At 41.9% G+C, this 14,532-nt stretch overlaps 1 protein-coding gene across 1 annotated transcript in view; it reads left to right on the top strand.

Annotated features, from left to right (window-relative positions):
* Positions 1–1,879: 1,879 nt before the first annotated feature.
* kcnq5a (potassium voltage-gated channel, KQT-like subfamily, member 5a) overlaps positions 1,880–14,532 on the top strand; it is a 138,691-nt gene continuing 126,038 nt past the window's right edge. Inside the window, 1 exon segment of the mRNA XM_068028417.1 lies at positions 1,880–1,921. Coding sequence (XP_067884518.1) covers positions 1,880–1,921 — 42 coding nt within the window.

The following is a 14,532-nucleotide window of genomic DNA, read 5'->3' as shown; positions in this document are numbered from 1 at the left end:
CTGACAACAGATTTGACAAGAACTTGGCTAGATAGTTCACAAATCCAACAAATCGTTGGACCGCGTTCGCCTCTGTTGGTTGCTGCATCTTTGCTACAGCTCGCACCTTATCAGGATCAAGGCGAAGTCTTTCGCTGTCGGTACCTGCTCTATGTACCTGACTTCAGTCATGTTCAGATGTAACTTTTTCTTGTTCAGCTCCAGTTTCATCTGCTGAGCTCTCTTTAGCATTCTCACTAGATTCCAATCACGGTCTACAATGGTGTCTTCCACCGTATCTCCCACATAGACTAGAAGATCATCCACGATCGCTTCCACTCCTGGTACACCATCGACTATGTCATGCTGTCTGCGTTGGTTCTCATTCACAGTAGAAATGCCAGATGGCATGTGCAACCACCTGTACCTCCCAAAAGGTGTCCAGAAAGCTGCTGCTTTCAACCAACTTCACTTGCCATTATCCATCCTTAGCATCTAGGGTAGTAAAGACCTTTGCCTTGGCAGCTTGAGGCAGAATCTCTTCAATGGTTGGTTTAGGTTAATGAGATCTCTTCAAAGCTTTATTGAAGTCCTTTGGATGAATACACACTCTCAACTTTCCAGGTTTTTTCACTGTGACCATGCTGCTAATCCAGTCTGTAGGAGTTATTACTTTCTTGATTACTCCCATTTCGAGCTCCTCTATCTTATCTTTCAGGCCGCACTTTTGATGCATTATCTCAACCAGAACTCAGGTTTGTTTATTCTGGAAACTTCACGTCTGGTTTCAGTTCCTTAACTCTGAAACGCCACCCTCAGGCTTAAGCGATTAAGCACAGTGAACATCGATCAGTGAACAGACTAACACAACCAAACATAGATCAATTAAACCATTGAATACTACACAGTTTTCCCCACACCGGACAGGTTTCCTTTTCCTCCTTGTTGTGTCCCCGATAGTATTTACATCCAGTCCTCTGGCCTTGATCTTTCTGCTGGTCCTCCCTTTTCATCATTGACTTGTGCTTGAAAGACTTGGACTGCCTCTCAGCCTAGTGCACAGCCTCATCAGTTCTCCCATCAATACTCTTCAGCTGTTGTTTAGCCACCTCACAGCTTTTGCACATCAATAGCATCTTGAGAGTAAGCTGCTTCTCTTCTCTCAGCTGACGTGCACTCACAACAGGATCTCTTATTCCTAAGACAATCCCATCTCTGATGATCAGTTGCCCAAACTCACATGACTCAGCTAATTGCCTCAGTACTGTTGCATACTGATCAATAGGGTCAATACTGATCAATAAAGGGCGGCACAGTGGCGCAGTGGTTAGCACTGCAGCCTCACAGCGCCAGCGACCCGTGTTCAATTCTGGGTACTGCCTGTGTGGAGTTTGCAAGTTCTCCCTGTGTCTGCGTGGGTTTTCTCCGGGTGCTCCGGTTTCCTCCCACAAGCCAAAAGACTTGCAGGTTGGTAGGTAAATTGGCCATTATTAATTGCCCCTAGTACAGGTAGCTGGTAGGGAAATATAGGGACAGGTGGGGATGTGGTAGGAATATGGGAATAGTGTAGGATTAGTATAAATGGGTGGTTGATGGTCGGCACAGACTCGGTGGGCCGAAGGGCCTGTTTCAGTGCTGTATCTCTAAACTAAACTAAATATTCTCCCTCACTTCCTGAGCTCTAGTGTTAAAGACACAGGGCCGCATTTTACATACCTCCCCCTCCCCCCACCCCCACCCAGGCCCACCATGGTCATCAACACCAGCAAGGCCCAGCCCAATATTGCTGGCGGCAGCGAGGCCTCGTGGCGGCACAGCGACGGGCGCCAAATCTGCATATTTTTAAAAAATGTAAATGAATGAACAAATGACCTACCCGCTCCTGCCGTCCAGGACGATAATGGTGCCGGAGATCGCAGGTGGATCACGGATGGGGAAGCAGGTAAGTTTCTTTGTGTGGGAGCTGGGGAGTGGCGTCAGAGTAATTTCATTGGTCTAGGGGATGGTGGGAAGGGGTAAAGAAAAGAGTTTATGAACTTTTGGGGGGAAGATCAGGTGCACCACGTAAGAGTTTTGTGGGGGGTGGGTGGTAAAGAGGGCAGGCACTTAATTCTATGGGAGTTGGGACAGGGTCAGGATCAAGTTATTTATTTTTTTTAAAACATTGTCCCTTTAAATTTTAAATTGAAATGTATGGCTCAAAGCCCTTTAAAAATGGCGTCAGCACCTGTGCAAAGGCAGCTGACGCCATTGCCGGGGACGGACTGCCCACCCCCTCTGTCATTGGGGGGATGGGGAGGGCTGTCTGCCACGCTCATTTAAATGAGCTTCTGCGTTTAATACCTTGGGCGGACCACCGTTGTTCACATCCACCGCCGATTTCAGCGGCAGCAATGTAAAATGCAGCCCATAGTGTTCATAAATGACATTAGTAGAGGGTTCAAAGTGGGTCTTCAAGGCCTCCCAAATCTCTCAAGTCTTGCTTTTCTTCTCTTCAGTGAGATCTAGGGTGCAATACAGCTTGTAACACTCCTTCTCCATCAACGATAACAGCGTTGCTATTCTTATCTATTCAGGTTTCTTGTCCAACTCTTTCAAAATTCTTGTCCAACTAATTTCATAATTCTGCCATTGAGACTGGAAGAATTGCCAATTCCCCGTCAAATCACCCTTCACGTCCATAGAAGCAGGAAAACCCAAAGCCATAATGACTTACCCAGCTGTTAATGTCCCGTGCAAAGTTGCAAATAGGAATTGTTTTAAATACTGATGTTTTGCACCTCAGCTGTCTGTTTTTCTGCTATCAAAATCCTGGCTACTCACTTCTGACACCATATTCCATGTGATGTGTAAAATGGCGACTGCCAAAAGTCTTTATTTACATATCAAGACATCAGCGGTCACATGTGTATGGCAAGCCAAAGTGTACAAAAGTATTTATCCAAACACTGTTGTGTTTGGGGCCTTAAAGAGTTACGGAAGGTGAGACCAGTGAAGCTATGCCATCAGGACTGTTTTGAGCAAAACCACAAGAGTTCTGAAAGGGTGTGGAGTTTTGTGGAGTTTAGATTACAGAGAAACTGCCAGCGAGTGGAAGCCAGCAGTTTGCATCTTGGGGAGACGGGATCTGAAGAATTGAGTGAAATTTTCACAGAGCTGAAGGACTTTGAGACTCTGATGAAAGGACTGTCAAGAACTTGTGAGAAATATCCTTGGTGCATATGATAGTTAACGTGTAACCGTTAAAATATATATATCAAACTTGATTTAACCGTTAGTTCATATTTAAGTTGGTTTTGGCTTGAGTGTTAAAGTAAAATTCATACAAGTAAAATCTTGTCCGTTGGTTTCTGTTTTCTAAATTGGAATCAGTCAGTGGATTCGATACTTTTGGTTTGTTGGTGGTCTTCACGGGGATCATAACAATTGTCAGTGTTTTACTGAGTGAAACCATCATTTACTGATAGTATTTCACTGAGTTAAACACTGTTTACTGTCAATGTTTTCATGAGTTAAAGCAATGTTTATTGGCAATGCTTCGCTAAGTTAAATCAACATCAACTGTCAGTTTTTCACTGAATGAAATCAATCCTTTTTTCCCTTGTTTCACTGAGTTAATTCATTGTTTTATGTCAGTGTTTCACTGAGTTAAATCATGACTGAATTATAAGGGGATGAAGTGGATGGGAATAAAGAACATAAAATCGGAACGGACACATTGAACAGGAAGTCCGATGTTGTGACGTTCCATCCCGATTTTGTCCATGGTGGCAAACATGAAGGGTGGAGGTCTGGCAGCGACGGTGGGCAGGTAATTAAGATGGATCCATGGAGACAAGGGATACCCACGTGGCTGCTGACACCTGTGAAGAGCCCACATACAGGTGCAGAGAAGAAATATAAATGCCTGTCACAGAACAACACGAGTAACCATTGATCAGGCCATTGGTCTGCTGAAGATAAAATTCAGGTGCCTAGATCAGTCTGGTGGAGCTATCCAGTATGCCCCGGTGAGGATTTCATGTATTGTTGTGGTTTGCTGTGTGCTGCACAATATTGCCCTGCAGAGAGAGGAGCGAATGAGCAACAAGGAAAGTGAGGATTAGACTGCCTCCTCAGCCAATGAGGAATGTGGATTAGGAAGACGGGCAAGCTAGGCCAGATGAAGAACCCCAGGGGCAACATGACATTGAACATGAGATGCGCAAGGGAGGCTCGCAATGCCCTTATATACTCTGGTTTCATTTTATCCTTACTGCCCCTTGTACCTTCACCAATCAAGACTTGCCTTTATTCAGCTGTCTTGCACCATTCCTTCCTTAACGATGCATTGTCTTATTGAACATTCGCACAGAGCTGATCTGGTGACGTTCCAGAGTTGACCCCTCGCAGCATCTTCAATCACCTCCAGCCTCTTCATAGAGGCAGGATGCAGCAAAGGGCCAACCCCTTGACAGATGAGAAAGGGAAGGATTCCATGCTTAGCCAAAGAGTTATTCACATTCAAATTGCAGACTCTCTTTTTTTCATCTGGGACATACACTCACACATGATAACCCCATGATGCTACATGCACTTCTTAATTCTCTTCCATTGGTGAGTATTTTTTTCTTTTTTTAGCTATATTTCCTCTCTCCTCTCACTCAAAACTTGGATATTTGAGTAATACAAGGTTTATTAGTAGTCGCAAGGTTTATTATCTAAATAGAGGAATGGCAGGGCTGCTCTGACCTCTGGAGTGTACATCCTCTGGTGTATAGGAAATCCAGGATGCTTCCTGTGTCCTGGATAACCATTAGTGCAGGAAGTGTTATCAGTTGCAGCAGCTCGATCTCCATGTTTCAGAGCTTAAGCAGCAGCTGGCATTACTGCGGTGCAACTGAGGATGAGAGCTATATGGATAGCACGTTTATAGATGTGGTCACCCGGGACCTTAAGACTATGCAGGGAGAGAAGGAATGAGTGACCACTAGGCAGTCAAGAAACAGGCAGGTAGAGCAGGAGACCCCAAGCATCTCACTCTCTGAATACTGAGGAAAGTGATGGTTCATCTGAGGAGTGCAGCCAGAGCCAAGTCCACAGCTGGCTCAGCTGCACAGGGGGCACAAAGAATACTGGAAGAGCGATAGTGATAGCAGATTCAATGGTCATGGGAAACAGACAGGCGTTTCTGTGGCCGCAGGCATGAATCCAAGATGGTGTGTTGCCTCCCTAGTGTCAGGGTCAAGGATGTCACTGAACAGCTACAGAGCACTCTGAGGTGGGGGAGGGTGAACAGCCAGCAGTCATGGTCCACATTGGTACCAATGACATAGGTAAGAAGAGGAATGTGATCCTGCAGAAAGGGTTTACTGAACTAGGTAAGAAATTAGCAAGAAGGACCTCAAAAGTAGTAATTTCCAGATTGCTCCCAATACCACACAAGTATAGAAATAGGAGGATAAAACAAATGATTGTGTGGCTGGAAAGATGGTGTAGGAAAGAGCACTTTAGATTCCTGAAACACTGCGACCAGTTCTGAAGCAGATGGGATAAAAACAAGAAATGCTGGAAATTCTCAGCAGGTCTGGCAGCATCTGTGGAGAGAGAAGCAGAGATAGCATTTCAGGTCAGTGTCCCTTCATCAGAACTGGCAAATATTAGAAATGTAAGGTTTTAAGCAAGTAAAGCGGGGGTGGGGCAAGAGGTAACAAAAGAGACAGTGTTGATAGGACAGGGTCACAGAGAATAGCTGACCTTTTTTTGATGTTTGTGCTTGGAGTGCTCTATGCTTTACAGTCTATTCACATCCTCTCTGTACTAACACTTTGTCTCTCAGCACACCATTAATATACCATTTGCCTTTGTTCCATGACCTTCTGGTCAGTTATTCTCTGTGACCCTCTGTCCTATCAACACCTGCTCCTTTGTTATCTCTTGCCCCACCCCCACTTTACTTGCTTAAAACCTTTTACATTTCCAATATTTGTCAGCTCTAATGAAGGGTCACTGACCTGAAACATTAACTCTGCTTCTCTCTCCACAGATGCTGCCAGACCTGCTGAGTATTTCCAGCATTTTTTGTTTTTATTTCAGATTTCCAGCATCTGCAGTGTTTTATTTTTATATTACTGAAGAAGATGGGACCTGTTCAGACTGGATGGGTTGCATCTGAACAGAGCTGAGACAAATTTCCTTGCGTGGTGATTTGCTAGTGCTATTGGGGAGGGTTTAAACTAATTTGGCAGGGATGTCGGACCCAGGAGATAATACAAAAGAGGAACACCAAGGTGCACAGAGAATTGCGAGAGACAGATTGCACTAGACTAGGATATACTAAAGTATTAGGAGGGGTTGAAGTAAGAGGGAAAATAATAAAGTCTAAATTAGGGTGCTACGAAAGTGCTTCCTTTTTTTAATATTCTATTTTTTTGAGGACCTGCATTAAAACTGAAAAGATTCCATGGATGTGTTTTTATTACCAAGTTTACCGAAAGGACACTAGAGATGTTGTTTGACAACAACCTGTGCTGGAAATCATGTGCTTTGGGCTCAGTAAACAGCAGAAGTGGTAGTGGTAGAGAAGTTAACCCAGTCCTTCATTAGATATGGATTACTGATTGAGATTCAGTTGGATCAAGGTTCCTATTATATGTCCAAAATGTTCCAGGAAGTTATGAATAATCTGGGTATAACCCAGTTAAAGTCTTCAGCACACCACCCACAGACACAAGGGGCTTCAGAAAGGTACCATCAGACCCTCAAAACGATGATCAGGACATACTGTCGTGAATATCCCCATGATTGGGATAAAGGGCAGGAATTTCTTTTGTTTGCCACTAGGGATTCACCTAATGAGTCTTCCGGTTTTAGTCATTTTGAATTAGTTTACAGCTATGACATAACAGGTTCTCTAAAACTAATTAAAGAAAACACTTTAGAACAGAGGGGCAAATTTTCTGTTAGATTATGTATCCATGCTCCAGAGGCAGCTCATGAGAGCCTGCAAAGTGACTCAGGAACACCTGAGAGTTTCCCAAACAACCATGAAGAAATGGGCAGACAAGCACAGACATTTCAAACAGAGGATGAGGTGTTAGTATTACTGCCTTTACAGGTTGAACCACTGAGAGCACGGGTCAGTGGTCCGTATAAAGTGGTCAAAAGAATTGGCAAAGTAAATTATTTGAATGTTTTCCCAGCGATCTGGGATGTCAATCAGCTGTGTCGTATCAATATGTTGAAACAATATCAATGCCGGGAGGAGGATTAGCAAACAGAGGTATGTCAGGTAGTAGGGACAGTGAAGGATGAAAAGGATAGTGAGGATGAGGCAGAAGGAGGCGCAGACAATTCTCAAATTGAACCTCCTACTATCTGAATTGTTCAGGAGATTGGACACTATGCTTTCATATTTCGATAAAGAACAGCAAAAAGACCTAACAAGGCTACTTACAAGCCAGGATGTACAACCTTCACCACACATAATGTGAATGTCAGGGAATCCTTTCCAAAAAAACAGCATTCTTATCACTTCAGTCCAGAGAAACGGGCCAAGGTGAAAGCAGAAATCCAATACATGTTGGAAAGCCGCCTAATTGAACCCAGTCAAAGCAGCTGGAGTTTCCCCTGTGGTGTTAGTGCCTAACAGTTCAACTGGATTCTGCATGGATGACAGAAAGGTTAATGCAGTAACAAAGGCAGACACCTACCCAATTCCTCACTTGGAAGACTGCATTGACATAGTGGGAAGTGTCACATTTTTTACAAAAATAGATTTGTTAAAGGGATACTGGCAAATTCCTTTAACACCCCGAGCTAAAGAAATATCGGCCTTTGTCCAACCAGAACGTCTTTTCCAATGCCGGGTAATACCATTTGGGCTAAAAAATGCCCCAGCAACTTTTCAGAGACTAATGCATTAAGTGGTAGCCAGTGTTCCTAACTGTGTGGTTTACCTTGATGATGTGCTGGTATATAGGGACACTTGGAACAATTAGAAGCTCTGTTTAGAAAATTACAATCAGCTGATTTAGTGATAAACCTTGCCAAAAGTGTATTTGTGAAAGTGACCTACCTGGGGCATATAGTATGGTGAGGACAAGTGTTGCCCAGAACAGATAAAGTACAGGTATTGGTAGAATTCCCTACCCTTCAGACTGAGTGAGAAATCATGAGGTTTTTGGGGATGTGTGATTTCTACCACAAGTTTGTACCAAACTTTAGTACTATAGCTACTCCACTGACTGATTTGCTGCAAAAATAGAAAACCAAGGTACTGTAGTCAGGGGAGTGCCAAGCATCTTTTGAGAGGCTGAAAGCCATTTTGATTAATGAACCAGTCTTGGCTGCTGCAAATTTCACTAAGCCCTTCAAGATGGCAATTGACCTGGTCGTGTCCTGGGGGCCAATGCAGTCCTGTTACAAGGCAATGAGTCAGGCATAGAAAGGCCAGTGGGATACTTTTCCAAAAAGCTACGTTGACACCAAAAAAGATTGTTAACTGTAGAAAAAGAAACCCTGGGCTTATTACAAGCTCTTAAGCATTTTGAAGTCTATGTCCACGACAAGTACAGAGAGATACTGATATATACTGATCATAACACCCTAGCCTTTGTGGAAAAATTCAAAAACCAGAAAGCCAGACTATTCCAATGGAGTTTACTATTACAACCTTATTACTTAAAGATAATCCACATTGCGGGAAACAATAATGTAATTGTGAATGCTTTGTCTAGAATCTAACTTTGCTTTGAGGTATCTGAATGCAAAGAAGGTACAAAGCCAAACTGTATTAGCTACAGGTAAAGCGTGAATGAGAATGAGTGTAAATATGTTTTAATATTTTTCATCTTCTGTTTTTCACTCTTTGTAATGAAACACATTTAAAAATTGTGTTTCGTTCCTCCAAGGATGGAGGTGTTACAAAAGTGCTTCCTTTTTTTAATTTATTTTTGAGGACTTTTATTCAAACTGAAAAGATTCCATGGATGTGTTTTTTTAACCAGGTTCGCCAAAAGGACACTAGAGATGTTGTTTGAAAAACACCTGTGCTGGCAGTTATGTGCTTTGGGCTCAGTAAACAACAGAACCCTTGGCGACCTGGGAAAAATGGTTACAAACAAGCCACATGTCAAGGTTTATGGACTTCAGGAGACTGACTCTCTATTTGGGCTTTGAACATTGTTTTCGGTATGGTTGGGGTGTGAACTATTTGAAGATAGCTGGTGTTTTCCTGCCACGGAAAGTAGAAACCACCCAGCTCACCTCCTTCTCTACCTCTATCCTGGTGCTGCATAACTCCTGAGAAAATGGAAAAAAAAGTGCTGCGATTCAAGTGTGTGCTGGCGGGAAAACCCTAACGCCACATTTCTCCTAGAAAACCCACTAGAATAATTCTCAACATCTCCAGAATGGACTGCTTCTGAAACAATCCCAGTGATCCATCTCCGTATACCCGGACACCAAATCAAAAAGGGACAACTGACTTTTTTTCCATATCTTTTCTTTTTTCATCAAGAAGTAACAAGCATTTGGTCAAAGTAGTTTTTTTTTGTAACAGACCTCTGCAGAGAGAGAACTTCTGTATTTTTTCTAGTGTATGTTTGTGTGTAATAGGGGGATTTTAAAAAGGGAACTTCAATATTTCAATTTGTGAACCGGGTAAACATTTAAATATATCTTGTAATCTGTGGAGAAGTGGAGCTAGAAAAGACAGTGCACTCATCCCGCCTCAGTCGTAACATAGGGTTACCGTGCATGTATGTGAATGTGCAGAGTGTGGTAAATAAGGTTAGTGAGCTGCAGGTGCAGAAAACCATGTGGAAGATAACGGAGACCTGGCTCAAAGAAGGGCAGGACTGAGTGCTAAAAATTCCTGAATACAAAGTGTTCAGGAAAGATAGGAAAGGAACGAAAGGGGAAGCGGAGGTGCAGTTTTGTTAAGGAGAACATTGCAGTACTGGAGGGAGAGGATGTCCCAAAGGGGTCAAGGGTGGAGTCTATTTGGCCAGAGCAGAGAAACAAAAAAGCTTCAATTACGAACATACAAATTCGGAGCAGGAGTAAACTCCTGCGGATACAAGCCTAGCCTGTCCAACCTTTCCTCAAAAGATAACCCACCCATTCCAGGTATTAGTCTTGTAAACCGTCTCTGAACTGCTTCCAATGCATTTACATCCTTCCTTAAATAAGGAGATAAATACTATACAGTACTCCAGACGTGATCTGACCAATGCCCTGTATAACTGAAGCCTAACCTCCCTCCATTTGTACTCAATTCCCCTCACAATAAATGATAACATTCGATTAGTTTTCCTAATTACATTAGGTTACATACTAACCTTTTGTAATTCATGCACCAGGACACCCAGATCCTTTTACTTCTCAGAGTTCCGCATTCTCTCACCATTTAGATAATATGCTTCTTTTTTATTCTTCCTGCCAAAATGGACAATTGCACATTTCCCACATTATACTCCATTTTCCAGATCTTTGCCCACTCACTTAACTTATTTCTATTCCTTTGTAGCCTCCTTATGTCATCTTCACAACTTGCTTTCCTACCTATCTTTGTCATCAGCAAATTTAGCAAACCTACCTTTGGTCCCTTCATCTATGTCATTTATATAAATCTTAAAAAATTGAGGCCCCAGCACTGATCCCTGTGGCACACCATGCATTACATCTTGCCAACCAGAAAATGACCCATATATGCCTACTCTCTGCTTCCTGTTAGCTAGCCAATCTTCTATCCATGCCAATATGTTACCCCCTACACCATGAGCTTTTATTTTCTGCAATACCTTTGATGTGACACCTTATCAAATGCCTTCTGGAAATCTAAGTACGATGCATCCACTGTTTCCCCTTTATCCACAGCACATGTTACTACTTCAACGAACTCCAATAAATTGGTTAAACAGGATTTCCCTTTCACAAAACCATGTTGACTCTGCCTGATTAGCTTGAATTTTTCTGAGTGCTCTGCTATAACATCTTTAATAGCTTCTAACATTTTCTCTATGACAAACGTTAAGCTAACTGGCCTGTAGTTTCCTGCTTTCTGCCTCCCTGCCTTTTTGAATAAAGAAGTTACATTGGCTATTTTCCAATCTAATGGAACTTTCCCTGAATCTAGGGAATTTTGGAAAATTAAAACCAAGGCATCAACTATTTCACTAGCCACTTCTTTTAAGACCCTAGGATGAAGTCCATCAGGACCCGGGGACTTGTCAGCCTATAGCTCCAACAATTTGCTCAGTACGACTTCCCTGGTGATTGTAATTTTCTTGAGTTCCTCCCTCCCTTCCATTTCCTGATTTACAGCTATTTCTGAGATGTTACTTGTATTCTCTATGGTACACACTGATGCAAAATACCTGTTCAATTCATCTGCCATCTCCTTATTTTCCATTATTAATTCCCCAGGCTCACTTTCTATAGGACCAACACTCATTTGTTAACTTTTCTTTTTTAAATATTGATATTATATATTATATATTACTATCTGTCTTTATATTTCTAGCTAGCTTTCCCTCATACTCTAATTTTTCCCTCCTTATTAATCCTTTAGTCGTTCTTTGCTGTTGTATATATTCTGTCAAATCTTCTGACCTGCCACCCATCTTGGCACAATTATATGCTTTTTCTTTAAGTTTGATACTATCTTTAACTTTTTTAGTTAACCACAGATGTTGGGTCCTCCCCTTGGAATTTTTCTTTCGCGTTGGAATGTATCTATTCCGTGTATTCTGAAATATCCCCTTAAATGTCTGCCACTGCATCGCTATTGACCTATCCCTGAACCTAATTTGCCAGTTCACTTCAGCTAGCTCTGCTTTCATGCCCTCATAATTGCCCTTATTTAAGTTTAAAATACTAGTCTTAGACCCATTTTTCTCTCCCTCAAACTGAATGTAAAATTCAAATATGATAGCTGCTGCCTAGGGGCGCCTTCACTATGCGGGGGGTCATGAATGAATGAATTAATTAATTAATCCTATACCAGGTCCAGTATAGCCTGCTCTCCAGTTGGGCTCCAGAATGTGCTGTTCAAAGAAACTATCCCAAAGCCATTCTATGAACTCCTCTACATTGCTCGCTGTCGTCTACAGGCCATCAACTAACAGGAAAGATGTAGAGGGACAAATTTGCAAAGAAATTACAGAAAGGTGCGAGAATCTTAGAGTGGTTATAATGGGGGACTTTAATTATCTAAATATAGACTGGGATTGTAGTAGTTTAAAGGGCAGAGAGGGGCAAGAGTTCTTAGCGTGTGTTCAGGAAAATTTACTACAGCAGTATGTTCCCAATCCAATGAGAAAGGAGGCACTGCTCGATCTTGTTCATGGGAATGAGGTGGGTCAAGTGGATCAAGTGTCAATAGGAGAACATTTAGGGGACATTGATCATTATATCATAAGGTTAAGGTTGGCTATGGAAAAGGACAAAAAACGATCAGAGTAAGAATAATTAACTGGGGGAAAGTGAACTTCAATGAGGTAAGAATGGATCTGATGCAGATAAATTGGAATCAAAGGTTGGCAGGAAAAATCGTAACTGAACAATGGACTACCTTTAAAGAAGAGATAGTTTGGACACAGTCAAGGTATTTCCCACAAAGAGTAAAGATAGGGCAAACAAATCCAGATCTCCCTGGATAATGAAAGAGCTAGAGATTAAGATGAAGAAGAAAAAGAGTGCTTATGACAGACATCAGGTGGATAATACAACCAAGAACCAGGTTGAATATAGAAGGATCAGAGGGGAAGTGAAAAATCAAATAAAAGAAGCAAAGAGAGTATGAAAAGACTGGCAGCTAATATAAAAGCAAATCCAAAAGTCTTCGATAGGCATATTATGGGAAAACAGTGGTAAAAAGAGGAGTGGGACTGATTAGAGACCAAAAAGAGGATTAATGCATGAAGACAGGGGCATGGCTGAAGTATTAAATGAATGCTTTGCATCTGTCGTTAGCAAGGAAGAAGATGCTGTGCAGGTCATGGTGAAAGAGGAGGTAATTCAGACACTTGAAGCGTTTAAAATTGATAAGGGGAGGTATTCGATAGGCTAGCTGTACTTAAAGTTGATAAGGCACCAGGACTGGATGAAATGCATCCAAGGATACTAAGGAAAGTGAGAGTGGAAATTGCGGATGTAATGTCTTCCTTTTATGTTGTCTGATGCAATATAAATGAGATGTGTTGAGTCCAGTTGGTTGAAGATCTCAAACTGGTTTATTACTTCTAAACTATTACACAGTACAGAGCTAACTATTTACAGATCCTTACTGTGGGGGTTACAGTAGGAGAGTGACTCGGTACTCGGCTCATTAGTATACTAAGATTTAAAGGGACATCACTCTTAAAGGCAATCATACAACAGTGGAGGCACTGGCCATAATATTTCAGTCTTCCTTAGACTCAGTGGTGGTACCAGAGGACTGGAGAATTGCAAATATTACACCCTTGTTCAAAAAAGAGTGTAAAAATAAGCCCAGCAACTCCAGGCCAGTCAGTTTAAACTTGGTGGTGGGGAAGCTTCTAGAAATGATAATTCGGGACAAAATTAATAGTTACTTGGGCAAATGCAGGTTAATTAGGCAAAGCCAGCGCGTATTTGTGAAGGACAAATCATGTTTAACTAACTTGCTGGAGTTTTTTGTCGAGGTAACAGAGAAGGTTGATCAAGGTTATGTCGATGTGATGTACATGGACTTCAAAAAAGCATTTGATACAGTGCCACACAACAGACTTGTGAGCAAAGTTATAGCTCATGGAGTAAAAGGGACAGTAGCAACATGGATACGAAATTGGCAGAGTGACAAGAAACAGTGACTAGTGGTTAATGGATGTTTTTTGGCCTGGAGGAAGTTTTGTAGCGGAGATCTCCAGGGATCAGTGTTCGGACCCTTGCTCTTCCCGATATTGGTATGACCGAGGCTGGAGGAGTGCACTGTCTTTCTCTAGTTCCACTTCTCCACAGGTCACAACATTTTTTTAAACATTACCCAGTTACCAATACTGCCGATTATATAGTCTGTTTTTATTTCTGAATAAAATTCACCAATCAGGTTTCTTTAATAAACAACAATTATTAATTTATTATAAAACAAGACTTATCCAGTAAAGATGCAAATCATTAACACACAGATTGAAATATGAAAGTTCCCTTTTAAAATAAGCCACACACACATACACACACCAGTTAAAGAAAAAATAGGGAAATTTTCTTTGCAGAGATCTTTTCACAAAAAAAGACTACTTTGGCCATATACTTGTTAATTCTTGAAGGAAGAGGAGAAGATATGGAATGATATCAGTTGTCCATTTATTCTGGCATCTCGAATATGTGTAGATGGCTGTCACTGGGATCTTTTTAGAGCAGTTCTTTTCAGGCGACAGCTTGGCAGGCTTTCCAGGAGAAATGCGGCATCAGGCGTTTCAGCTATCACACACTGGATTTTTTGCAGAGAGGTGGAGTAAAGATGACCTGGGTGTTTCTCTCAGCAGGCTACAAACCCAACTGACTCCATACAATATTCCAAAACGAAACCAACTTTTAACCACCATA

Source organism: Heterodontus francisci, chromosome 3 (assembly GCF_036365525.1).
Source record: "Heterodontus francisci isolate sHetFra1 chromosome 3, sHetFra1.hap1, whole genome shotgun sequence".
In the NCBI taxonomy this organism is placed as follows: domain Eukaryota; kingdom Metazoa; phylum Chordata; class Chondrichthyes; order Heterodontiformes; family Heterodontidae; genus Heterodontus; species Heterodontus francisci.
Note: the sequence above shows the minus strand (reverse complement) of the source record. Positions and strands in the feature narration are given on the sequence as shown.